Consider the following 26,486-nt stretch of genomic DNA (forward strand, 5'->3'; position numbering starts at 1 on the left):
CCCAAAGTACCCTTTAACCTAATACTGTCATATGATACCATTATTACCCAAAGTACCCTATAACCTAATACTGTCATATGATACCATTATTACCCAAAGTACCCTATAACCTAATACTGTCATATGATACCATTATTACCCAAAGTAGCCTATAACCTAATACTGTCATATGATACCATTATTACCCAAAGTACCCTTTAACCTAATACTGTCATATGATACCATTATTACCCAAAGTACCCTATAACCTAATACTGTCATATTTGATATTTAATGATTATGGTAGTAGGCCGATTATCATACCTCTGCTTATCTTAATCAGCGTTAAGGTCAACATCGAAGTAAGCATATGCCGATTAAACAGCTGGTTTTCTGAGCAATCTTTCAAATGATTAGGACATGTGGACAGCTTAATCGGAGTTCCAGTGGGTTATGGGTTAGTAACAATGTGTACCTCTGTCTCCTGTCCTGTCCAGTGTGGGGTTATGGCTTCCTGTCTGTCACCATTATTAACCTGGCCTCTCTCCTGGGCCTGGCGCTCATCCCCTTCACCAAGAAGCCATACTTTCCCAAGGTGCTCACCTACTTCATTGGCCTGGCCATCGGCACGCTGTTCTCCAACGCTGTGCTGCAGCTCATCCCAGAGGTAGGATCTCTCTAATGCTGTGAAGCAGCTCATACCAGAGGTAGGATCTCTCTAATGCTGTGCTGCAGCTCATCCCAGAGGTAGGATCTCTCTAATGCTGTGCTTCAGCTTATACCAGAGGTAGGATCTCTCTAATGCTGTGAAGCAGCTCATACCAGAGGTAGGATCTCTCTAATGCTGTGCTGCAACTCATACCAGAGGTAGGATCTCTCTAATGCTGTGCTGCAGCTCATCCCAGAGGTAGGATCTCTCTAATGCTGTGCTTCAGCTTATACCAGAGGTAGGATCTCTCTAATGCTGTGAAGCAGCTCATACCAGAGGTAGGATCTCTCTAATGCTGTGCTTCAGCTCATCCCAGAGGTAGGATCTCTCTAATGCTGTGCTTCAGCTCATACCAGAGGTAGGATCTCTCTAATGCTGTGCTTCAGCTTATACCAGAGGTAGGATCTCTCTAATGCTGTGCTTCAGTTAATACCAGAGGTATGATCTCTCTAATGCTGTGAAGCAGCTCATACCAGAGGTAGGATCTCTCTAATGCTGTGCTGCATCTCAAACTGTGCTGCATCTCAACTGAGTGGCGCAGTGGTCTAAGGCACTGCATCGCAGTGCTAACTGTGCCACTAGAGATCCTGGTTCGAATCCAGGCTCTGTCGCAGCCGGCCGCGACCGGGAGACTCATGGGCGGCGCACAATTGACCCAGCGTCGTCCAGGGTAGGGGAGGGAATGGCCGGCAGGGATGTAGCTCAGTTGATAGAGCATGGTGTTTGCAACGCCAGGGTTGTGGGTTCGATTCCCACGGGGGGGCCAGTATAAAAAATATATATATATATATGTATTCACTAACTGTAAGTCGCTCTGGATAAGAGCGTCTGCTAAATGACTAAAATGTAAAATGTAAACCAGAGGTAGGATCTCTCTAATGCTGTGCTGCAGTTAATACCAGAGGTAGGAGCTCAGGGGGTAGTTTAGGAAGTAGTTTTGATTGATTGATTGATTGACGTAGGACTCCAAATGAGTTTTCAGGGGTGAAGGGGTGGGGTATATTGTAATATTGGGTTGCGTTGCACTTTTAAAGCGAGGCACACCAAAAGGGTGTTTCCCCACCCCTTCTTCATATCTCAATGAAAACATTTTTTGTATTAAAAAATATATATTCTATTCAAACACGCAAATTAATTGATATGTCATCATCAAATATGTGCATATTTGCATATACAAGGACCAGAGTTACACAGAGCAGATTGTGGATAAATACCTTTTTCATCTTTCTATCTGTGAAATACTAAAGATTTTTCTAAAGAAAATGTTATCTATAATAGATATGTGACACCATATCAATAATTCCCTCTGTACATGTCTGGGGAATATACCCAACAGATCAGATGTATCTAAAGCTGAGAAAATGTTGTTGGCTTGTTGGAGGGTCTGACGTTCTGGAAGTTAAAGATAAGTACAATGAATTTAACCTATTTAGACCCAATCACCAACTCTTCAAAGTAAGTTACTACATATAGTCCAGTTTGTAACATTCTTCATTTAGCAGACACTCTTGTCCAGAGCGACTTACAGTTAGTGAAGTGCATACATTTTTGCACTGGTCCCCCGTGAGAATCAAACCCACAACCCTGGCGTTGCAAGCGCCATGCTCTACCAACTGAGCTACATTTCATGAAATTGTATTTTACATGATGAATGATGGAAATGTAGTGAGGTTTGAAAATCATGGATTCATGTCCATTTGGTTAAAATTCATGAAATTTTGATGACGGTAGTATGACAAACAAAATACATTATTTATTTACTTTTCCTTTTATTCAGATTACAACCTCTCACTTTCGGTTATTTGAAAATGAAATAATCTCCAAAATATCGCTATTTTTAAAACAAGCCATAGAAAGTTGGTTGCAATTTCAGTTTAATCCACAAGAAAAGACAGAACAAATAATACAGCAAATATACTAATTGATAAAAAAAACATTATTTTAAAGAAAGTACAAATTAAAAGGTATAATCTTTGTGATTACATCATAAACAGGACTGGTGGACTTGTCACACATTCAGCTAACAAAAATATATGGAAATGTCTGCTCTACCCAAAATTACAACCAACTGATTGCAGCATTACCGCAAAAATGGAAGAGGCAAGTGGAAGGGGGAAAAAGTAAGGAACTTGTCTGTCGGCCTTGCATTAAAGACCAAAATTGGTTAAAGAAAATTGTGATAATTAATATTATTATATTATTATAATTAAAAAGTATACTACTTGACAGCCGTCCCATATAGATTGCAAAGTAGTCGGGAAGAGATTTTCGATGTACCGATTCCATGGGACATGGTTTATGAACTGATACGCAAAAAGACTCCGGATTCAATTTAAATTATTATACAAAATTATTTCAACCAATAGAATGTTATATATATGGGGGATACAACCATCCCAGCTCTGCAGATTTTGCTGCGAAGGGACAGAATCATTAGATCATTTGTTTTGGTACTGTCCATATGTAGCTTGTTTTTGGTCACAGGTCCAGGAATGGCTGAAGAATTGCAACATTTACCTGGAGCTAACTCTGCAAATAGCACTGCTGGGTGATTTAAAAAGTCATAGTCAATTGGCCAATAATATAATAATACTTTTAGCAAAAATGTTTATCTTTAATGTACAATCTGTAGAAACTCTGAGAATAGAAAGGTTCAGAACTTTTGTAAAACATCACAATACAGTTAAAAAATATATGGCAAATAGAAATCCTATATGGATGGTGTTGAGAGATAGATGGGAGGGGTTGAGTGGAGCTGCAGGGTGGGACTAATAACAACAAGATAACTGATGTAAAATATACTGTGTCCGTAAAATGTATATAGATTCAGAACCTTTGTGATACAGCATAGTTCAAAATATATGGCAAATAGAAATCAAACTGGATGGTCTTCAGAAATAGATGGGAGGGGTTGAGGGTAGCAGAAGGACTAAAAACAAACAAAAGATAACTACTGTAAAATAGATTGTCTCCGTAAAATGTATATAGTATGTATAAGCTGGAAGTAGAAGCCTAAGTGTTGTTCATTAATTTACTCCAATTAGGGGAGGAGTGGTAGGGTTAGTGGAAAATAATAAAGGAACATATATTTTTAAAAGTATTCAGACCCCTGACTATTTCCACATTTTGTTACTTTACAGCCTTTTTCTAAAATTGATTGTTTTTTTAAATGTCCCTCATCAATCTACACACAATACCCCATTATGACAAAGCAAAAACAGGTTTTTAGATTTTTTTGCAAATGTATTAAAAAAAACGTTTTTTGCTTTGTCATTATGGGGTATTGTGTGTTGATTGATGAGGGGGGAAAAACAATTTAATCCATTTTAGAATAAGGCTGTAACGTAACAAAATGTGGAAAAAGTCAAGGGGTCTGAATACTTTCCAAATGCACACATATTGTTTGTATGTCTTGGCCAGGTCGCAGTTGTAAATGAGAACTTGTTCTCAACTGGCTTACCTGGTTAAATAAAGGTGAAATAAAAGAACATTAAAAAAATTTACTCTACCAGTCAAAAGTTTGGACACACCTACTCATTCAAGGGTTTTGCTTTATTTTTACTATTTTCTACATTGTATAATAATAGTGAAGACATCAAAACTATGAAATAACACATATGGAATCATGTAGTAACCAAAAAAGTGTTCAACAAATCAAAATATATTTTATATTTGAGATTCTTCAAATAGCCACCCTTTGCCTTGATGACAGCTTTGCACACTCTTGGCATTCTCTCAACCAGCTTCACCTGGAATGCTTTTCCAACAGTCTTGAAGGAGTTCCCTGTCACAATAATTTTGTTATCTCAATGGTTGAAGTCAACTACTTCTTAAATCTTTGAATAATTCCCAAAAGGTTGTAAATCTCTTAGTTTAAATAAATGAAACAAAGACTCAATCCTGCAATGGTCAGCATATCTATTCATGAGAGCGCTCTGAAACAAAATGGTCGTACAATATTGTTATACTCATACGTCATACAAAAATCCCTCCCCTCTTTAGGCGGGCTGTAGTTTTCCACTCTAAAACTGCTCTACTGACCATCAGTTCACACACACACACACACACACACACACACATGCATACACACATACATACACACACACACACACACACATGCATTCCTTAGTTATCGCCGTCCTCACAATATCCTGCACCATATTTCATACTCCTTAAAAAGCCTAACAGTCTCTCTCCTCCCTAAATTGGGAGGCCTCTTTATCTTGGTTTCTCAGTTGTCTGTAGACAGCTCTCCTTGTCCTTTGTTGTCTGGTCTAACTCCTATTCAAATTGCTAAATAGTAACACAATGTCATAATCTTTACTGGTCCTACACAGACACACACACACACACATTATTAGATTATAGTCTCAGGATTCTAACACATTTCATAAAGTGGAGTGTAATAATGAGTCATTACCAAATTATTATATCATTCCCACATATGCTGAGCACTTGTTGGCTGCTTTTCCTTCACTCTGCGGTCCGACTCATCCCAAACCATCTCAATTTGGTTGAGGTCGGGGGATTGTGGAGGCCAGGTCATCTGATGCAGCACTCCATCACTCTCCTTCTTGGTAAAATAGCCCTTACACAGCCTGTAGGTGTGTTGGGTCATTGACCTGTTGAAAAACAAATGATAGTCCCACTAAGCCCAAACCACATGGGATGGCGTATCACTGCAGAATGCTGTGGTAGCCGTGCTGGTTAAGTGTGAATTGAATTCTAAATAAGCAAAGCACCCCCACACCATAACACCTCCTCCTCCATGCTTTACGGTGGGAACTACACATGCAGAGATCATCCGTTCACCCACACCGCGTCTCACAAAGACACGGAGGTTGGAACCAGAAATCTCCAATTTGGATTCCAGACCAAAGGACCCATTTCCACCGGTCTAATGTCCATTGCTCGTGTTTCTTGGCCCCAAGCAAGTCTCTTCTTCTTATTGGTGTCCTTTAGTAGTGGTTTCTTTGCAGCAATTCGACCATGAAGGCCTGATTCACACAGTCTCCTCTGAACAGTTGATGTTGAGATGTGTCTGTTACTTGAACTCTGTGAAGCATTTATTTGGGCTGCAATTTCTGAGGCTGGTAACTCTAATGAACGTATCCTCTGCAGCAGAGGTAACTCTGGGTCTTCCATTCCTGTGGCGGTCCTCATGAGAGCCAGTTTCATCATAGCGCTTGATGGTTTTTGCGACTGCACTTGAAGAAACTTTCAAAGTTCTCCAAATGTTCCATATTGACCTTCATGTCTTAAAGTAATGATGGACTGTCATTTCTCTTTGCTTATTTGAGCTGTTCTTGCCATAATATGGACTTGGTATTTTACCAAATAGGGCTATCTTCTGTACACCCCCCACTACCTTGTCACAACACAACTGATTGGCTCAAATGCATTAAGAAGGAAATAAATTCACTTTTAAGAAGGCACACCTGTTAATTGAAATGCATTCCAGGTCTGAATACTTTCCCAATGAAGCTGGTTGAGAGAATGCAAGAGTGTGCAAAGCTGTCATCAAGGCAAAGGGTGGCTACTTTGAAGAATCTCAAATATAAAATATATTTTCATTTGTTTAACACTTTTTTGGTTACTACATGATGTGTTATTTCATAGTTTTGATGTCTTCACTATTATTCTACAATGTAGAAAATAGTAAAAATAAAGAAAAACCCTTGAATGAGTAGGTGTTCTAAAACTTTTGACCGGTAGTGTATATATATATATGTATATACACTACCGTTCAAATGTTTGGGGTCACTTAGAAATGTCCTTGTTTTCGAAAGAAAGGCAATTTTTTTGTCCCTTAAAATAACATCAAATTGATCAGAAATACAGTGTAGACATTGTTAATGTTTTAAATAACTATTGTAGCTGGAAACGGCTGATTTTTTATGGAATATCTACATAGGTGTACAGAGGCCCATTATCAGCACCCATCAGTCCTGTGTTCCAATGGCACGTTGTGTTTGCTAATCCAAGGGATATGGGGGATTGGAAATGATGCAGACAACTACATTGATGGAAGCTACAATCTATCTGCAATATATAAGCTGATCTACCCCACCTCCAATTTTATTCTAAATAATAATAATAATAATAATAATATACATTTACATTAAGTTTTTGTAATTTTTACGTTTACTTTTTGAAAAAACAATTATTAAGGGACCAAAATACCCAAAAATCTCACAATTGATAAGTACAGTAGATGCCAAAATGTCCTTTCAGCCGGTGGTGCCTCGCCTTAAATAAGAATCCATTATAAATGTTTCATAATAGTTTATCAATGCTTATTCATGAAAGTTGTTATTAAGTGTTAGCAGGGTTGATTGAATATGGAGACTGAGTCTTAGTGGTCGAATGTGGGAAAGAGAGATGGGTATGGTTAAAAAGGTGTTACAGAGTGGAATAAATAATGGATCTATTTTACTGCTTTAATCCTTAAACTCTATTCATGATTTATTACTGTATCACTGCTACCTACGGTTGCAAAATTACTGTATCACTGCTACCTAGGGTTATAAAATTACAGTAACTTTCCCCAAATTCCCTGGATTTCCCGAAATCCTGGTTGGAGGATTCCCTCATATTTCCAGGAATCTTCCAACCAGGAAATGTTTGAAATCCGGGGTAATTTTGGGAAAGTTACCGGGATTTTACAACCCTACTGTTACCACATCAATGTTTTTCCCAACGCCAACAGGCCCTGGGTTTTGATCCCAGAGCGGATAACTACATTCTCAACGCCATCGGAATATTTGGTGGATTTTACCTGCTGTTCTTCACAGAGAAAGTACTGAAGATGGCACTAAGAACAGAGCACGAGGTATGATCTGCTTTAAACAGTTGAACCAGCATATAATATACCTGTACTTGTAACTTTGCATTAAATCAGAGACCGTAGTAGTGTTACAGGTTGCTTTTTGTCTAAGGCGTATTTTATTTCTGTCTGTTTTGAGCGCAGCATGATCGATTGATTAATTGATTGATTGTGACAGCGTTCTGTGTCTGTACTGTGTCGATTTGGCCAGGCTTCAATTCCCTGTCTGTACATCTCTGGACATCTAGCCAGCGTCTATAATGTGTCTCTGTATGTTTACCATAGTGTCCTGGTCAAAAGTAGGGCACTTTATAGGGAATACTGTAGGGTGCCATTTTAGACGCACCCATACTTTCTTTTTAACCACAAAACTATTTTTTTTTTAATGTATTTGCAGCATGGCCACAGCTGTTCTTCCCCTGTACTGTGCCGATTTGGCCCAGGCTTCATTTACTGTCTCTCTGTACATATATCATCTATTTTATAATGTGCGCTGTCCCGTCTCTGTATGTTTAATATCTTTGTCCTGTCTCTGTATGTTTAACATCTTTGTCCTGTCTCTGTATGTTTAACATCTTTGTCCCGTCTCTGTATGTTTAACATCTTTGTCCTGTCTCTGTATGTTTAACATCTTTGTCCTGTCTCTGTATGTTTAACATCTTTGTCCCGTCTCTGTATGTTTAACATCTTTGTCCTGTCTCTGTATGTTTAACATCTTTGTCCCGTCTCTGTATGTTTAACATCTTTGTCCTGTCTCTGTATGTTTAACATCTTTGTCCTGTCTCTGTATGTTTAACATCTTTGTCCCGTCTCTGTATGTTTAACATCTTTGTCCCGTCTCTGTATGTTTAACATCTTTGTCCCGTCTCTGTATGTTTAACATCTCTGTCCCGTCTCTGTATGTTTAACATCTTTGTCCTGTCTCTGTATGTTTAACATCTTTGTCCCGTCTCTGTATGTTTAACATCTTTGTCCCGTCTCTGTATGTTTAACATCTTTGTCCCGTCTCTGTATGTTTAACATCTTTGTACTGTCTCTGTATGTTTAACATCTCTGTCCCGTCTCTGTATGTTTAACATCTTTGTCCCGTCTCTGTATGTTTAACATCTCTGTCCCGTCTCTGTATGTTTAACATCTTTGTCCTGTCTCTGTATGTTTAACATCTTTGTCCCGTCTCTGTATGTTTAACATCTTTGTACTGTCTCTGTATGTTTAACATCTCTGTCCCGTCTCTGTATGTTTAACATCTTTGTCCCGTCTCTGTATGTTTAACATCTCTGTCCCGTCTCTGTATGTTTAACATCTTTGTCCTGTCTCTGTATGTTTAACATCTTTGTCCCGTCTCTGTATGTTTAACATCTTTGTCCTGTCTCTGTATGTTTAACATCTTTGTCCCGTCTCTGTATGTTTAACATCTTTGTACTGTCTCTGTATGTTTAACATCTTTGTCCTGTCTCTGTATGTTTAACATCTTTGTCCCGTCTCTGTATGTTTAACATCTTTGTCCCATCTCTGTATGTTTAACATCTTTGTCCCGTCTCTGTATGTTTAACATCTTTGTCCCGTCTCTGTATGTTTAACATCTTTGTCCTGTCTCTCCAGCAGTAAGCTTAAGGCTGCATCCCAGATGACACCCTATTCCAAATATAGTGCACTTCTTTTGACCAGGGCCCATAGGGACACACTGAATAGGGTGCCATCTGGGATACACAAATGCTCTCTTTAATAACCATCTTCTTTGTCCTGCCTCTGCAGCATGGCCACTTCTCTCCTCCAGGTCAGCTGAGGAGGCAGAACTCTCTCCAGAATGGAGATGTGTCTGAGAAGAAAGAGTCTATCACCATGACTACATGTACCATCAGCAGCATCAGTACCGACAACACCGGCCCAGACCCCCCAGACTCATCCACGGAACCACCTCCTCAGGTACCAGCTCTGGGGTGAAGTGTCTTATAGGTACTGACATTAGATCAGCTTCCCCTCCCCTCCCCTAATCCTAACCTAAACTACAAACAAAACAAAACTGACCCCAGATCAGCGTGTAGGGGCAACTTCCCCTTACACCGTCTACCAAGCAGTGTCCTGTTCATTAGACATAAAACAGGAGAAAACGTTTTTGAAAGGGAGGAAGTACTTCCGTGAATTTGTCGGACAAGAACTAACTTATTTAGTGTCCATAAAAAAAAAAAAAATGTTTTGCCACGACCCAGGTGTGAGTCACAAAGTGCTCAACTGACCTTGAACAGTCATAGCTGTCTGTAGTCTGTCTGTAGTCTGTCTGTGGCTGTCTCTAGCCTGTCTGTGGCTGTCTGTGGCTGTCTGTGGCTGTCTGTGGCTGTATCTAGCCTGTCTGTGGCTGTCTGTGGCTGTCTGTGGCTGCCTGTGGTTGTCTGTAGTCTGTCTGTAGCCTGTCTGTGGCTGCCTGTAGCCTGTCTGTGGCTGTCTGTGGCTGTCTGTGTCTGTCTGTAGTCTGTCTGTGGCTGTCTGTGGCTGTCTGTGGCTGCCTGTGGTTGTCTGTAGTCTGTCTGTAGCCTGTCTGTGGCTGCCTCTAGCCTGTCTGTGGCTGCCTGTAGCCTGTCTCTAGCCTGTATGTGGCTGTCTCTAGCCTGTCTGTAGCCTGTATGTGGCTGTCTGTGGCTGTCTGTGTCTGTCTCTAGCCTGTCTGTGGCTGTCTCTAGCCTGTCTGTAGCCTGTCTCTAGCCTGTATGTGGCTGTCTGTGGCTGCCTGTAGGCTGTCTGTGTCTGTCTGTAGTCTGTCTGTGGCTGTCTGTGGCTGTCTGTGTCTGTCTGTAGTCTGTCTGTGGCTGTCTGTGGCTGTCTGTAGTCTGTCTGTGGCTGTCTGTGGCTGTCTGTGTCTGTCTGTAGTCTGTCTGTGGCTGTCTCTAGCCTGTCTGTGGCTGTCTGTGGCTGTCTGTGGCTGCCTGTAGGCTGTCTGTGTCTGTCTCTAGCCTGTATGTGGCTGTCTATAGCCTGTCTGTAGCCTGTCTGTGGCTGTCTCTAGCCTGTCTCTAGCCTGTATGTGGCTGTCTGTAGCCTGTCTCTAGCCTGTCTCTAGCCTGTATGTGGCTGTCTGTAGCCTGTCTCTAGCCTGTATGTGGCTGTCTGTGGCTGTCTCTAGCCTGTCTCTAGCCTGTCTGTAGCCTGTCTGTGGCTGTCTCTAGCCTGTCTGTGGCTGTCTCTAGCCTGTCTGTGGCTGTCTATAGCCTGTCTGTAGCCTGTCTGTGGCTGTCTCTAGCCTGTCTCTAGCCTGTATGTGGCTGTCTGTAGCCTGTCTCTAGCCTGTCTCTAGCCTGTCTGTGGCTGTCTGTGGCTGTCTCTAGCCTGTCTCTAGCCTGTCTGTGGCTGTCTCTAGCCTGTCTGTGGCTGTCTGTGGCTGTCTCTAGCCTGTCTCTAGCCTGTATGTGGCTGTCTGTGGCTGTCTCTAGCCTGTCTCTAGCCTGTCTGTAGCCTGTCTGTGGCTGTCTCTAGCCTGTCTGTGGCTGTCTCTAGCCTGTCTGTGGCTGTCTGTGGCTGTCTGTGGCTGCCTGTAGGCTGTCTGTGGCTGTCTCTAGCCTGTCTCTAGCCTGTATGTGGCTGTCTATAGCCTGTCTCTAGCCTGTCTGTGGCTGTCTCTAGCCTGTCTGTGGCCTGTATGTGGCTGTCTCTAGCCTGTATGTGGCTGTCTGTAGCCTGTCTCTAGCCTGTCTCTAGCCTGTCTGTGGCTGTCTATAGCCTGTCTGTGGCTGTCTGTAGCCTGTCTGTAGCCTGTCTGTAGCCTGTCTGTAGCCTGTCTCTAGCCTGTATGTGGCCTGTCTGTAGCTGTCTCACCAAAGACAGAGGGGCCAGACAAAGGTCAGACTGGGTTAGATGAGAGGTCAGTACACACAGGAATAACACAGTAATAACACAGGAATAACACAGTAATAACACAGTAATAACACAGTAATAACACAGGAATAACACAGTAATAACACAGGAATAACACAGGAATAACACAGGAATAACACAGTAATAACACAGGAATAACACAGGAATAACACAGGAATAACACAGTAATAACACAGGAATAACACAGGAATAACACAGTAATAACACAGGAATAACACAGTAATATTATAACAAACATATGCCATTATAATGACAAACACATAGACAACCTACAACAGGGATCATCAGTGTATTTATATTTTTTGGGGGGACAAATAATATCACCTGCGGGACAAATTCGGCCTGTGGGACGCCTGCTGGGGAACCCTGACCTAGAACAACATTTAGACCAGCGTTGAGCATTAGCCTAGTTATTTATTGAGCTGTTATCTGTGACACAAGTGATTAGGGAAATCATGTTAATGTTTAACCATTAGTTCTCTCGCTCAGTCTGGCCTTGTTACATGTCACAGATACTGAACAAATGGACGAGACGGACGCTGACGCACAGGGCTAAGGAATGGGACTCTGTCCTTAGTCTCCCTGTGTGACGGAAGCTGTATCCCAAATGGTGCCCTATTCCCTATATAGTGCACTACTAGTGAAGGGAATAGGGTGCCATTTGGGATACAACTTCCGTCACACAGGGAGGCTAAAGAATGGGACTGACCACAGGCCTGCATATCCTAGACTCTTGATAAACGCAAGGATTGTCTCACTTGTACACAAAGACTGCCTGTTCTGGCCAATAGGGAGCTGGTTTGTCACAGCAGCAGAGAAGCTACCGACCAAAGGCTGCCTGTTCTGGCCAATAGGGAGCTGGTTTGTCACAGCAGCAGAGAAGCTACCGACCAAAGGCTGCCTGTTCTGGCCAATAGTGAGCTGGTTTGTCACAGCAGCAGAGAAGCTACCGACCAAAGGCTGCCTGTTCTGGCCAATAGTGAGCTGGTTTGTCACAGCAGCAGAGAAGCTACCGACCAAAGGCTGCCTGTTCTGGCCAATAGGGAGCTGGTTTGTCACAGCAGCAGAGAAGCTACCGACCAAAGGCTGCCTGTTCTGGCCAATAGGGAGCTGGTTTGTCACAGCAGCAGAGAAGCTACCGACCAAAGGCTGCCTGTTCTGGCCAATAGGGAGCTGGTTTGTCACAGCAGCAGAGAAGCTACCGACCAAAGGCTGCCTGTTCTGGCCAATAGGGAGCTGGTTTGTCACAGCAGCAGAGAAGCTACCGACCAAAGGCTGCCTGTTCTGGCCAATAGGGAGCTGGTTTGTCACAGCAGCAGAGAAGCTACCGACCAAAGGCTGCCTGTTCTGGCCAATAGGGAGCTGGTTTGTCACAGCAGCAGAGAAGCTACCGACCAAAGGCTGCCTGTTCTGGCCAATAGGGAGCTGGTTTGTCACAGCAGCAGAGAAGCTACCGACCAAAGGCTGCCTGTTCTGGCCAATAGGGAGCTGGTTTGTCACAGCAGCAGAGAAGCTACCGACCAAAGGCTGCCTGTTCTGGCCAATAGGGAGCTGGTTTGTCACAGCAGCAGAGAAGCTACCGACCAAAGGCTGCCTGTTCTGGCCAATAGGGAGCTGGTTTGTCACAGCAGCAGAGAAGCTACCGACCAACCATTGTATTATTTACATACAGCATCTGATTGCTGTTGTGTTTCTTTAGTTTTCAGATTGAAGTAAAAATACTAACAATTATGTTACATAGTAAACGTATTATATAGTAAATATATGTTAAATTAACTAGACTATGACATATTATATAGTAAATATATGTTATATTAACTAGGCTATGACATATTATATAGTAAATATATGTTAAATTAACTAGACTATGACATATTATATAGTAAATATATATTAAATTAACTAGACTATGACATATTATATAGTAAATATATGTTAAATTAACTAGACTATGACATATTATATAGTAAATATATATTAAATTAACTAGACTATGACATATTATATAGTAAATATATGTTAAATTAACTAGACTATGACATATTATATAGTAAATATATGTTAAATTAACTAGACTATGACATATTATATAGTAAATATATGTTAAATTAACTAGACTATGACATATTATATAGTAAATATATATTAAATTAACTAGACTATGACATATTATATAGTAAATATATGTTAAATTAACTAGACTATGACATTATATAGTAAATATATGTTAAATTAACTAGACTATGACATATTATATAGTAAATATATGTTAAATTAACTAGACTATGACATATTATATAGTAAATATATGTTAAATTAACTAGACTATGGCATTATATAGTAAATATATGTTAAATTAACTAGACTATGACATATTATATAGTAAATATATGTTAAATTAACTAGACTATGACATATTATATAGTAAATATATATTAAATTAACTAGACTATGACATATTATATAGTAAATATATGTTAAATTAACTAGACTATGACATATTATATAGTAAATATATGTTAAATTAACTAGACTATGACATATTATATAGTAAATATATGTTATATTAACTAGACTATGACATATTATATAGTAAATATATGTTAAATTAACTAGACTATGACATATTATATAGTAAATATATGTTAAATTAACTAGACTATGACATATTATATAGTAAATATATGTTAAATTAACTAGACTATGACATATTATATAGTAAATATATGTTAAATTAACTAGACTATGACATATTATATAGTAAATATATGTTAAATTAACTAGACTATGACATATTATATAGTAAATATATGTTAAATTAACTAGACTATGACATATTATATAGTAAATATATATTAAATTAACTAGACTATGACATATTATATAGTAAATATATATTAAATTAACTAGACTATGACATATTATATAGTAAATATATGTTAAATTAACTAGACTATGACATATTATATAGTAAATATATGTTAAATTAACTAGACTATGACATATTATATAGTAAATATATGTTAAATTAACTAGACTATGACATATTATATAGTAAATATATGTTAAATTAACTAGACTATGACATATTATATAGTAAATATATATTAAATTAACTAGACTATGACATATTATATAGTAAATATATATTAAATTAACTAGACTATGACATATTATATAGTAAATATATGTTATATTAACTAGATATCCAGATCTGCTCTCCTTTCCTCCTCCTCCTTCCTCTGTGATGTTGTCCCAGCAGGAAGTCCATGTCAATCATGTGATGTGCCACTGGCTGCGGGGTCAGCGCATCGCCAACATAAAGACGGTGGCCTGGATGATCACACTGAGTGACGCGTTGCACAACTTCATCGACGGCCTGGCGATCGGAGCCTCCTTTACCGTGTCCGTCGTTGCTGGTTTCAGTACCTCCATCGCCATTGTCTGTGAGGAGTTCCCCCATGAACTAGGTGAGGGGTCAATCAATCACATGTATCTATAATGTCCTTTCTCTGTTAGCAGTTGTCACAAAGTGATTTTACAGTAACAGCAGTAAGCAACTTGGCTGAACTAAACCAACCTTCATCTGAATTTTTTTTTAAATCACTTGGCAATTTTTTGTTAACAAACATAACTAAAAGTAAATGCTGGTTCCTCAATGTATCTACTGTTACGGAACATGTTGCTGTCTCTCTTGGCCCCTCCTGCAGGGGACTTTGTGATCCTGCTGAACGCAGGGATGAGTATCCCCCAGGCCGTCTTCTTCAACCTGCTGTCGGCCATGTCCTGCTACATTGGCCTGGCCTTCGGCATCCTGCTGGGGAGCAACTTCGCCCCCAATGCAATCTTCGCCATCGCTGGGGGAATGTTCCTCTACATAGCACTGGCAGACATGGTGAGGGGAATGTTCTTCTACATAGCACTGGCAGACATGGTGAGGGGAATGTTCCTCTACATAGCACTGGCAGACATGGTGAGGGGAATGTTCTTCTACATAGCACTGGCAGACATGGTGAGGGGAATGTTCTTCTACATAGCACTGGCAGACATGGTGAGGGGAATGTTCTTCTACATAGCACTGGCAGACATGGTGAGGGGAATGTTCTTCTACATAGCACTGGCAGACATGGTGAGGGGAATGTTCCTCTACATAGCACTGGCAGACATGGTGAGGGGAATGTTCTTCTACATAGCACTGGCAGACATGGTGAGGGGAATGTTCTTCTACATAGCACTGGCAGACATGGTGAGGGGAATGTTCTTCTACATAGCACTGGCAGACATGGTGAGGGGAATGTTCTTCTACATAGCACTGGCAGACATGGTGAGGGGAATGTTCTTCTACATAGCACTGGCAGACATGGTGAGGGGAATGTTCTTCTACATAGCACTGGCAGACATGGCGAGGGGAATGTTCTTCTACATAGCACTGGCAGACATGGTGGGTGACATGGGAAATCTCAATTGCATTTCCTTGATTCCTCGCATTCCTCGCAGAGGGGAGGGACATTGAGGAGATGAGGAGAGAGGAATCAAGGAAATGCAATTGAGATTCTCCCATGATGCTTCCTTCACTCTCAATGCCATCTGATCTGCTTCAACTCCCAGATTACGATGCATCCCTTTAGTTCCCATCCTGACTGATTTCCTGATTTTTCTTTAGTTTTTAACTTCAATGTGCTGTGTACATGCCGTTCAACCTTCAGCTGCCCAGCACGGTGTACATGTAATGGCATTAGAGAAATCAGGATCTAACTGTTAAATAGCTCAGTAGTAGTCCATATTGAGTTTAGTATGAAGGTTCTCTGGTTGTGCAGGGAGAGCAGATGGGTCATTATTAAGGACCCAACCACTGAATGACCCAGTAGTGTCCATATACAGTCAGTTTCCCATCATACCATACTGTATGTGTTATCAGTTGATGTGTTATCACAGCTGCAGAGCTGCTTCTACCCCACGGAGGGAAGGAGCACAGCAAAACACTGGGACCTGATGATAGCTGTAATGGAGGGAGGGAGGGGGGGGAGGGGGGAGGGAGGGAGGGAGGGAGGGAAGGAGGGAGGGAGGGAGGGAGGGAGGGAGGGAGGGAGCACAGCAAAACACTGTGACCTGATGATAGCTGTAATGGAGGGAGGGAGGGAGGGAGGGAGGGAGGGAAGGAGGGAGGGGGAGGGAGGGAGGGAGGGAGGGAGGGAGGGAGGGAGGGAGGGAGGGAGGGAGGGAGGGAGGGCGGGAGGGAGGGAGGATGGTAGAGCGAGGGTGAGAGAGTGAGTGAAAGAGAGAGGGAGAGAGAGACTGAAATGAATCTGATATTTTGGGAAGAAATGGAATCTGATATGTAACTGTTAGGTTGTAATAAACAGAATCTGATATTTAACTGTTGGTTTAAAACTGGTTGGTTGTAATTTCAGTTCCCAGAGATGAACGCCATCGTGAATGAACAGGACGGGTCGACGGTGACCAACGTCATCTTCTTCCTGATCCAGAACGCTGGGCTGCTCACCGGGTTCGCTATCATCCTGCTCATCACCATGTTCGTTGGTGAGATCAACCTGGGTTAGAGCCAATGATGTAGCGATTGAACACTAGATGACTGTCAGGGGGCGCTGTTTTGAAGCCACCGTGCCACCATATTTTTATTGAAATGCCGTAGAATCCCATTCATTCCAATGGAGGGCCGCTCCTTCTGAGGAGCACCAATATGGTGGGACAGTGGCTTCAGAGCCTGTCATTGGCCAATACATAGCATCAGCAATCTAGTGTTTATACACATCATTGGGTAGAGTTGGATGAGAGGGAGGGGAGAACAAGGGAGGGAGGGGAGAACAAGGGAGGGAGGGGAGAACAAGGGAGGGAGAGGAGAACAAGGGAGGGAGAGGAGAACAAGGGAGGGGAGAACGAGGGAGGGAGAGGAGAACAAGGGAGGGAGAGGAGAACAAGGGAGGGAGAGGAGAACAAGGGAGGGAGAGGAGAACAAGGGAGGGAGAGGAGAACAAGGGAGAGGAGAGGAGAACAAGGGAGGGAGAGGAGAACAAGGGAGGAAGAGGAGAACAAGGGAGAGGAGAGGAGAACAAGGGAGGGAGAGGAGAACAAGGGAGGGAGAGGAGAACAAGGGAGGGAGAGGAGAACAAGGGAGGGAGAGGAGAACAAGGGAGGGAGAGGAGAACAAGGGAGGGAGAGGAGAACACGGGAGGGAGAGGAGAACAAGGGAGGGAGAGGAGAACAAGGGAGGGAGAGGAGAACAAGGGAGGAAGAGGAGAACAAGGGAGGGAGAGGAGAACAAGGGAGGGAGAGGAGAACAAGGGAGGGAGAGGAGAACAAGGGAGAGGAGAGGAGAACAAGGGAGGGAGAGGAGAACAAGGGAGGAAGAGGAGAACAAGGGAGAGGAGAGGAGAACAAGGGAGGGAGAGGAGAACAAGGGAGGGAGAGGAGAACAAGGGAGGGAGAGGAGAACAAGGGAGGGAGAGGAGAACAAGGGAGGGAGAGGAGAACAAGGGAGGGAGAGGAACAATGAGCGAAATAAATAATTTCAAAGAACAAAACGTAAATGAACAGAGTTGCTTTCATTCCGCTCCGATATCACATCGGGCTGGGAAGTGCATGCATAACGTCTTGTTTTACACCAACACTAATTGTTTACTGGGAAACTGAATAATTGTCCTTTTATTTGTTTGTTTGTTTGTTTTTCTGACTATCGTTATAGTTCAAAAAGAGGGAACAATCATGTAGCTAGTGTAAATGAAATAAAGAAACAAACGTTTTCAATCAAATTATTTTTTCAGTCTTTACAACGTACTTGTGAACAAGCTTTTACTTGAACGGATGATGATCCGTTGTTGTGTCTCCACCAGTGATTTATATATACACTAGATGACCGGTAGGGGGCGCTGTGTCGATGCCGCCGTGCCTCCATCTTGGCGCTCCCCCCACCGTTATAAAAAGTATTTTAGAAATGCATTTATTAACGTCTACATTCGTCTTTGCCACATTTATTCTATTGCAGACACCTTAATGCATACTTTTAAATTACGGGGGCCAGTATGAAAAATTGTATGCACTAACTGTAAGTCGCTCTGGATAAGAGCGTCTGCTAAATGACTAGCATGTAAATGTAAATGTAAATATTATGTGAGCTAAACATACAAATAAAAAAATAAAGCATATAAAAGCATTTTCTTTCAAGTATATATATTTTTTAAATTACTAATGTTACTGTCCCCGCTACAACAACAAAAATACTTAAATACACGTAATTTTGTCCTTGAAACATTTAATTGAAATACTGGAGAATTCCATTCATTCCTATGGAGGACTGCTTCTACTGGGGGATTGCCAAAATGGCCGACCAGTGGCTTCAAAGCCTGTCAATAGAGTACCACATTATGAGTCATAATCAGTGGCGACCCATCATTCAGGGCAGGTTGGGCAGGCCTGTTTTGCGTGTTATTTTGGAACGAATACGTGTCACATCATTGAGTTAATAAAGCCACATACAAACATGGTCTCTTTTTTTGCTTTCTTGAGTAAGGCAGCTCCAAAATGCAGGTGTTTCAGCCTAGCTCAGTGCTTTCTGTGGTGGTGGTGGGGCAGCCAGCGGAACATACGGAGCGTAGGGGTTGGTAATGTTCTCTAGTTGCGCCGTGATTGGCTCAGTGTTCTGTCACTCGTGGGGACACTACATCACCGCAAAATCTACAGGGAGAGCTAGAAAATTCAAGCCCCTTGGGTACTGCCAGAGTTAGTGCCCATCCAAGAAGGCCCAAGGTCATTGGCCACAGATAAAATGACATCAAATCACGTTATATCTACGGTAGCTTTGATTGGATTTAATCATGTCAACATCATACTTTCAAAATCTTAGCTAGCAAGCTAGACAAGCAGTCATCATCATGAATCACGTCGACAATCTACTGGCAAATATTTTTCAATCCTTGTCATATGAAGAGAAATTATAGATAAAACGTATCGGTGCTCATCGGCCATTGGACATAAACATTACACAAGTTGGAAATCGCAAATTCAACAATGAGTGGTTTGGAAGGAATCAGTGGCTAACTGCAAGTGTTGCAAAGCAATCACTAGCCTGCTTTGCAAGTCTGGGTTTAAGGGTCTTTTTCCAAGCTTGAAAGGATAAACATTCAACAAGGGCCAGAAACGGTTGAATACATTGGCCATGCTGTCAATCCAGCATGACTTCTGCCGCGTTCAAAACAACTGGAAACTCGGAACTGGGAAATCTCAGACTTCAGTGAGTTCAAGACAACTGGGAACTCTGAAAAAAACTAGGTCCGACAGGGAAAATAAGTTTTGAACGGTCATCCAACTCAGAAGGAACTCGGGCCTCTTTCTAGAGCTCCGACCTGAAGATCACTGACGTCATGATTCGACCTTGTTTTTCCCAGTTGTCTTGAAAGCACCATAAATCCAGAGAATGCCAGACTTTGATGACAAAGGACACAAGGACCACTGCGCCACCTTCCTGTTCAAGTGAGCTCAGCACAACAAGGTGAGTCCCAAAATGTATTGTATGCTGCTGCTTAAATGATGTAATATGCCAGGGAGATATGTATACTGTAGCTAAGAAAGTAATACTGAGTGTATGTTGTGTAGTAAGCTTTTAGTAAACCATGAGCCTCACCCTAATAATTTGGTCCCTTTCCCCCTCATAATTTAGCCTACTGTTCTGACTTGGAGGTGCATATGTAGCCTATAACCTGTTTTAGAGAATCATCAAATATTTTAAGAGCTTTCATTGTCTGCTTATATGCCCCCTTTATTTATCCTACGGTTCTGACTTGGTGTACAGGGAGAACACTGTAAGAACGGCCCATGTTCTGAATTTTGTCGCTGTACATTTCAAAAGTGCTGAAAAAATAGTTATATTGACTACGTCCGTCCTAGCTCATTCATCTAGTCTAGTCGAACAACTAGCGTTATATTGACTACGTCCGTCCTAGCTCGCTCATTAATGTCTTAATTGCCTCTTATCCTTAGTTTTTTTTTAAGGCCAGGTGTGAAAAGGGCAGTGTGGAATGCAATAGAGATTGCATCATCTGTGGATCTGTTGGGGCAGTATGCAAATTGGAGTGGGTCTAGGGTTTCTGGGATAATGGTGTTGATGTGAGCCATGACCAGCCTTTCAAAGCATTTCATGGCTACAGACGTGAGTACTACGGGTCGGTAGTCATTTAGGCAGGTTACCTTATTGTTCTTGGGCACAGGGACTATGGTGGTCTGCTTGAAACATGCTGTAAGTAAGCATTTCACTGTAATGTCTGCACCTGTTGTATTCGGCGCATGTGACCAATAAAATTTGATTTGATTTGGTATTACAGACTCAGTCAGTGAAGACACTTGAAAATGTCAGTGAAGACACTTGCCAGTTGGTCAGCGCATGCTCGGAGTACACGTCCTGGTAATCCGTCTGGCCCTGCGACCTTGTGAATGTTGACCTGTTTAAAGGCCTTACTCACACCGGCTACGGAGAGCGTGATCACACAGTCGTCCGGAACAGCTGATGCTCTCATGCATGCTTCAGTGTTGCTTGCCTCGAAGCGAGCACTTCACATGTTCCTTCATATTTTTGTTCAGTAATACATCATTGGTCTCCACCGATGGACTCAATCTCTTTGCTGTGGCTTGTGGAAAAGTTATTCAATCATATGTGAGCTGGTGTATATCATTTAGCAGACGCTCTTCTCCAGAGCGACTTAAAAATAGCGAGTACCTACATTTTCGTACTGGTCCCGAACTCACAACCCTGGCGTTGCAAGCGTCATGCTATACCAACTGAGCCACACTGAATCCTATAAATATGGCATATCAAGATAATATTTCACGTTTAGCTGCCCCCCTTTGTTGTACCGTTCTACATAAATTGGCCACGTTTTATTTAGCAGTGTTTCTTCATCCTTTTTATAATTGGTGCAAAAATAAACTGCGGAATGAGTGTAGGAGCGAATGAATTAATCTAAATCTTCCTTTCAGCCAATCGGAAACAAGACATAGCCTAAGTCCCTCCCACCTCCGTGAATGCGGAAGTAAGAAACACAAACAACAACAACCTCTAGTTGTTCGATTTCTCTCCAAAAGTTGGATTTATATTTCTCAGAGCCATATCGAAATCAGGTGGGTTATCACTTACAAATCGTTTCCATTACAGCTGAAAGATTAATCATACACGTTTTGATGGAATGCAAAAACGTGTGATCTGGCTAACTCGCTAGCTAGCTAGGTAACAATTCGGAGCTAATAGCTACCTAGCTTGCTAGGTTTACTTTGCCAGGAGAGTTACGTGATGATTTGCTAATCGGGAGAAACGAATAACTAATATAGCTAGCTAGGTATCGAATAGCGGTTTTTATTATAGCTAGGGTTTGATGTCGCATCTTCTTTAATTGGATGACTGAAATATAGGACATTGACACTGCAGTCAGTTGCCTGGAAACCCGACATTGAATTGCATTGCACTCTGTCAGGCAGAAATGAGCGTTTGAATAAGGAAACTTTCCTCTCTAACTCTACAAGCCAAAATGTTGAATACAATTATAAAAATTATTTTAAAAAATACATGCAGGAGAGTGCATGCATAATTGCCGAGCTCAGGTAAGTGTTTACATGGTTTTGTACATGTTTCAGGTGATAGAAGTCTGAATGCACTACTAGCGCTTTGAAAATGTGATGTAATTATACTTTCTTGTGGATATATTGTCTCACATTCCTACTGCTAAAGGGACCAACCACATGGACAACCTGTAAAGAAGTTTAAAATATAATTGTATTCAACATTCTGGCTGAGTCCATATGGTTGTTTTAGTCAACTAGGTTGATTCAAATCCTCATTTTTTTTTTCCAGAGTTGTGTTTCCAGGCAATGCAGTCAGGTGACATTCAGGTGAGGCGAGAGCTAGGGCTGTGGTGGTCACGACATTTCATCAGCTGGTGATTGGTCAAGCAAATAACTGTTGGTCTCACGGTAATTGACCGTTCATTAACATAAACACATTGAACATCTCCTGGCTTCGATACACAGCCTACAAGCCACAGACCACGTTCCAGGTCGTCTTTATTTCAAGCGTGTTTCACAGATGGGCAGATCTCACAAAGTCAGGGGAATTTCTCAGAAACCAGCGAACCACACCAATGATATGTCTTGAGATCTTGAGACGAGGCCTTCATTCCTGGAATAAATAAGTGTACCAATGCATCACCAGGGTTTCCAACGTGGGGCAAGACACATCATGGGATTTGACCAATGGTCTGAAAACCAACCATTTCTGTTCCTAGGGCAGAGCATCAATACATCACACCCAAAAGTGAGAAAAATAACTATTGTTGAACTGTGCATCCCATTGAAAATGAGGTTGCATGATGATACATAATGGTTCAATATTATGCACATTGTTAAGGCCAGTTATACATGGTTAATAGAGGTAGTGGCTCACTATTTGGCAAGCACTGACTGGCTATCGCACTAGTTTGACCAATTTGTTATAATCCATGTATTAGTGGTTTATAATGCATTTACAAATGATTAAATAACCGTTAAAGTAATTACAAACCCTTTTATAAACCTTTTACAAATGGAACCTTCATGTAAAGTGTTAACCATATGCCTATTCACCAAACAGATGTGGTGGCCGTAATTAATCACTAAACAGACAATAGACGTGAAATCATAAAATGACACAAACTGTGTAGGACATCAATAAATACTTCGTAATAACAAACAAGTGGCGGAGTTGTCCTTCAGGGCAGACTAGTGCCACGACAACGAGTGTGTGTGTGTGTGTTTATGGGGGGTTGTTGGAAGAGAGACTCGAGCGTATAACTCTGTTTGTCTGTTGAACTGAACGGTAGCAGGTAGTGATTAGACTCTGCTCTTACTGTGTTGTCTCTGTTGAAGGGCAGAGCAGTGCCACCCACCAGTGCCATGGCTGGCATCACTATCCGGAGGTTTGAGGAAGACGATAAGGAGTCCGTGAAGGAGATCTTCACCATGGGGATGAGCGAGCACGTCCCCTCCTCCTTCATGCACCTCCTCAAACGGCCCCTGACCCAGATGATCCTGATGGTCACGTTCTGCGCCCTGCTGGCCAGCTCCAAGTCCATCCTGCTGCCTGTAGTAGCGGTCACTCTCCTCCTGGCCGGGGCCAAGCAGCTGGTGGGCTACCTCTTCAACAGCTACATCGACACCTCCCTTAAGAAGGACCTCAACCACATCCAGGAGACCTACCTGGAGAACAAGGACTCGTGTTTCTGGGTGGCTGAGAGCGACGGCCGGGTGGTGGGTTCGGTGGCCTGCCTGCCCGCGGAGAGGGAACCAGGCTACATGGAGCTGAAGAGGTTGTCTGTACGCCGGACACACCGGGGTATGGGCATCGCCAAGGCCCTCAGCAGGACAGTGGCAGACTTCAGCAGGGAGAGAGGCTTCCCTGCTGTCATCCTCTACACGTCTGTAGTGCAGACTGATGCACAGAGGCTGTATGAGAACATGGGCTACACACGGATCAGAGAGTTCGTCATCCCTGAGCCCATCGCCAAAATCACCAACTTTACTCTGATAGAGTACAGACTGGACTTACTGCAGGGGGGGAAATAGAAGAACTGGATTTACTGCAGGGGGGGGAATAGGAGGAGGACTAGACTTACTGCAGGGGGGGGAATAGGAGGAGGACTAGACTTACTGCAGGGGGGGAATAGGAGGAGGACTAGACTTACTGCAGGGGGGGAAATAGGAGGAAGACTTACTGCAGGGGGGGGAATAGGAGGAGGACTAGACTTACTGCAGGGGGGAATAGGAGGAGGACTAGACTTACTGCAGGGGGAATAGGAGGAGGACTAGACTTACTGCAGGGGGGAATAGGAGGAGGACTAGACTTACTGCAGGGGGAATAGGAGGAGGACTAGACTTACTGCAGGGGGGGAATAGGAGGAGGACTAGACTTACTGCAGGGGGGGAATAGGAGGAGGACTAGACTTACTGCAGGGGGGGAATAGGAGGAGGAGGACTAGACTTACTGCAGGGGGAATAGGAGGAGGACTAGACTTACTGCAGGGGGAATAGGAGGAGGACTAGACTTACTGCAGGGGGGGAATAGGAGGAGGACTGGACTTACTGCAGGGGGGAATAGGAGGAGGACTAGACTTACTGCAGGGGGGGAATAGGAGGAGGAGGACTAGACTTACTGCTGGGGGGTTATAGGAGGAGGAGGACTAGACTTACTGCAGGTGAAATTGGAAGAGGACTAGACTTACTGCAGGGGGGGAATAGGAGGAGGACTAGACTTACTGCAGGGGGGGGGGAATAGGAGGATGACTGGACTTACTGCAGGGGGGAATAGGAGGAGGACTGGACTTACTGCAGGGGGGGATAGGAGGAGGACTAGACTTACTGCAGGGGGGGAATAGGAGGAGGACTAGACTTACTGCAGGGGGGAATAGGAGGAGGACTAGACTTACTGCAGGGGGGAATAAGAGGAGGACTAGACTTACTGCAGGGGGGAATAGGAGGAGGACTGGACTTACTGCAGGGGGGGAATAGGAGGAGGACTAGACTTACTGCAGGGGGGGAATAGGAGAAGGACTTACTGCAGGTGAAATTGGAAGAGGACTAGACTTACTGCAGGGGGTAATAGAAGGAGGACTAGACTTACTGCAGGGGGGAGTAGGAGGAGGACTAGACTTACTGCAGGTGAAATTGGAAGAGGACTAGACTTACTGCAGGGGGGAATAGGAGGAGGACTAGACTTACTGCGGGGGGGGAATAGGAGGAGGACTAGACTTACTGCGGGGGGGGGGATAGGAGGAGGACTGAAAGGACAGTAGGACACAGACAGACACACTGGACATACAGGGCTCTCACCTTCATTATTATTCACATCAAACAGAAAATATTCAGACGCCTTCCCCTTTTCCACATTGTGTTACTTTACAGCCTTATTCTAAAATGGATTAAATATATCCTTAAATCCTCATCAATCTACACACAACACTCCATAATGACAAAGCCTTAAATCCTCATCAATCTACACACAACACTCCATAATGACAAAGCGAAAACAGGGTTTTATACCTTATTTACATAAGTATTCAGACCCTTTGCTATGAGACTCAAAATTGAGCTCCGGTGCATCCTGTTTCCATTGATCATCCTTGAGATGTTTCTAAAACTTGATTGGAGTCCACATGTGGTAAATTCAATTGATTGGACATGATTTGGAAAGGCACACACCTGTCTATATAAGGTCCCACAGTTGACAGTGCATGTCAGAGCAAAAACCAAGCCATGATGTCGAAGGAGTTGTCCATAGAGCTCTGAGACAGGATTGTGTCGAGACACAGATCTGGGGAATGGTACCAAAACATTTCTGCAGCATTGAAGGTCCCCAAGAACTCAGAACTCCATTCTTAAATGGAAGATGTTTGGAACCACCAAGACTCTTCCTAGAGCTGGCCGCCCGGCCAAACTGAGCAATCGGGGGAGAAGGGCCTTGGTCAGGGAGGTGACCAAGAACCTGATGGTAACTCTGACAAAGCTCCAGAGTTCCTCTGTGGAGATGGGAGAACCTTCCAGAAGGACAACCATCTCTGCAGCACTCCACCAATCAGGCCTTTATGGTAGAGTGGCCAGACGGAAGCCACTCCTCAGTAAAAGGCACATTCTGTGGCCTGAATGCCAAGCGTCACGTCTGGTGGAAACCTGGCACCTTCCCTACGGTGAAGCATGGTGGTTGCAGCATCATGCTGTGGGGATGTTTTTCAGCGGCAGGGACTGGGAGACTAGTCAGGATCGAGGGAAAGATGAACGGCGCAAAGTACAGAGAGATCCTTGATGAAAACCTGCTCCAGAGTGCTCAGGACCTCAGACTGGGGTGAAGGTTCATCTTCCAACAGGACAACGACCCTAAGCACACAGCCAAGACAACGCAGGAGTGGCTTCGGGACAAGTCTCTGAATGTCCTTGAGTTTGCCCAGCCAGAGCCCGGACTTGAACCAGATCGAACATCTCCGGAGAGACCTGAAAATAGCTGTGCAGGATCCCCATCCAACCTGACAGAGCTTGAGAGGATCTGCAGAGAAGAATGGGAGAAACTCCCCAAATACA

General features: G+C 42.9%; 2 protein-coding genes across 6 annotated transcripts in view; both read left to right on the top strand.

The window, feature by feature from the left end:
• slc39a8 (solute carrier family 39 member 8) overlaps window positions 1-18,552 on the top strand; it is a 78,184-nt gene extending 59,632 nt beyond the window's left edge. The window contains exons 3-8 of the mRNA XM_084144630.1: window positions 477-646; window positions 7,398-7,520; window positions 9,270-9,440; window positions 14,641-14,851; window positions 15,092-15,276; window positions 16,793-18,552. Of these exons, the coding sequence (XP_084000756.1) occupies window positions 477-646; window positions 7,398-7,520; window positions 9,270-9,440; window positions 14,641-14,851; window positions 15,092-15,276; window positions 16,793-16,942 (1,010 nt within the window). The 3' untranslated portion in view covers window positions 16,943-18,552. The remainder of the gene's footprint in view (window positions 1-476; window positions 647-7,397; window positions 7,521-9,269; window positions 9,441-14,640; window positions 14,852-15,091; window positions 15,277-16,792) is intronic.
• Window positions 18,553-21,406: 2,854 nt separating this feature from the next.
• LOC311102454 (N-acetyltransferase 8-like) lies at window positions 21,407-24,093 on the top strand. 5 transcript variants are annotated; one of them, XM_084143808.1, is made up of 3 exons: window positions 21,407-21,509; window positions 22,237-22,274; window positions 23,286-24,088. In XM_084143808.1, the coding sequence occupies exons 2-3, from the start codon at window positions 22,254-22,256 to the stop codon at window positions 23,979-23,981; spliced, it is 717 nt and encodes a 238-aa protein (XP_083999934.1). In that variant the 5' UTR covers window positions 21,407-21,509; window positions 22,237-22,253; the 3' UTR covers window positions 23,982-24,088. The 5 variants fall into 5 exon arrangements, with proteins under 5 accessions (XP_083999934.1, XP_083999937.1, XP_083999936.1 ...); XM_084143811.1 differs by having other exon boundaries at window positions 23,291-24,085; XM_084143810.1 differs by lacking the exon at window positions 22,237-22,274 and having other exon boundaries at window positions 23,291-24,084.
• Window positions 24,094-26,486: the final 2,393 nt, after the last annotated feature.

This window comes from Coregonus lavaretus, assembly GCF_964263955.1.
Source record: "Coregonus lavaretus genome assembly, chromosome: 27".
NCBI lineage: Eukaryota > Metazoa > Chordata > Actinopteri > Salmoniformes > Salmonidae > Coregonus > Coregonus lavaretus.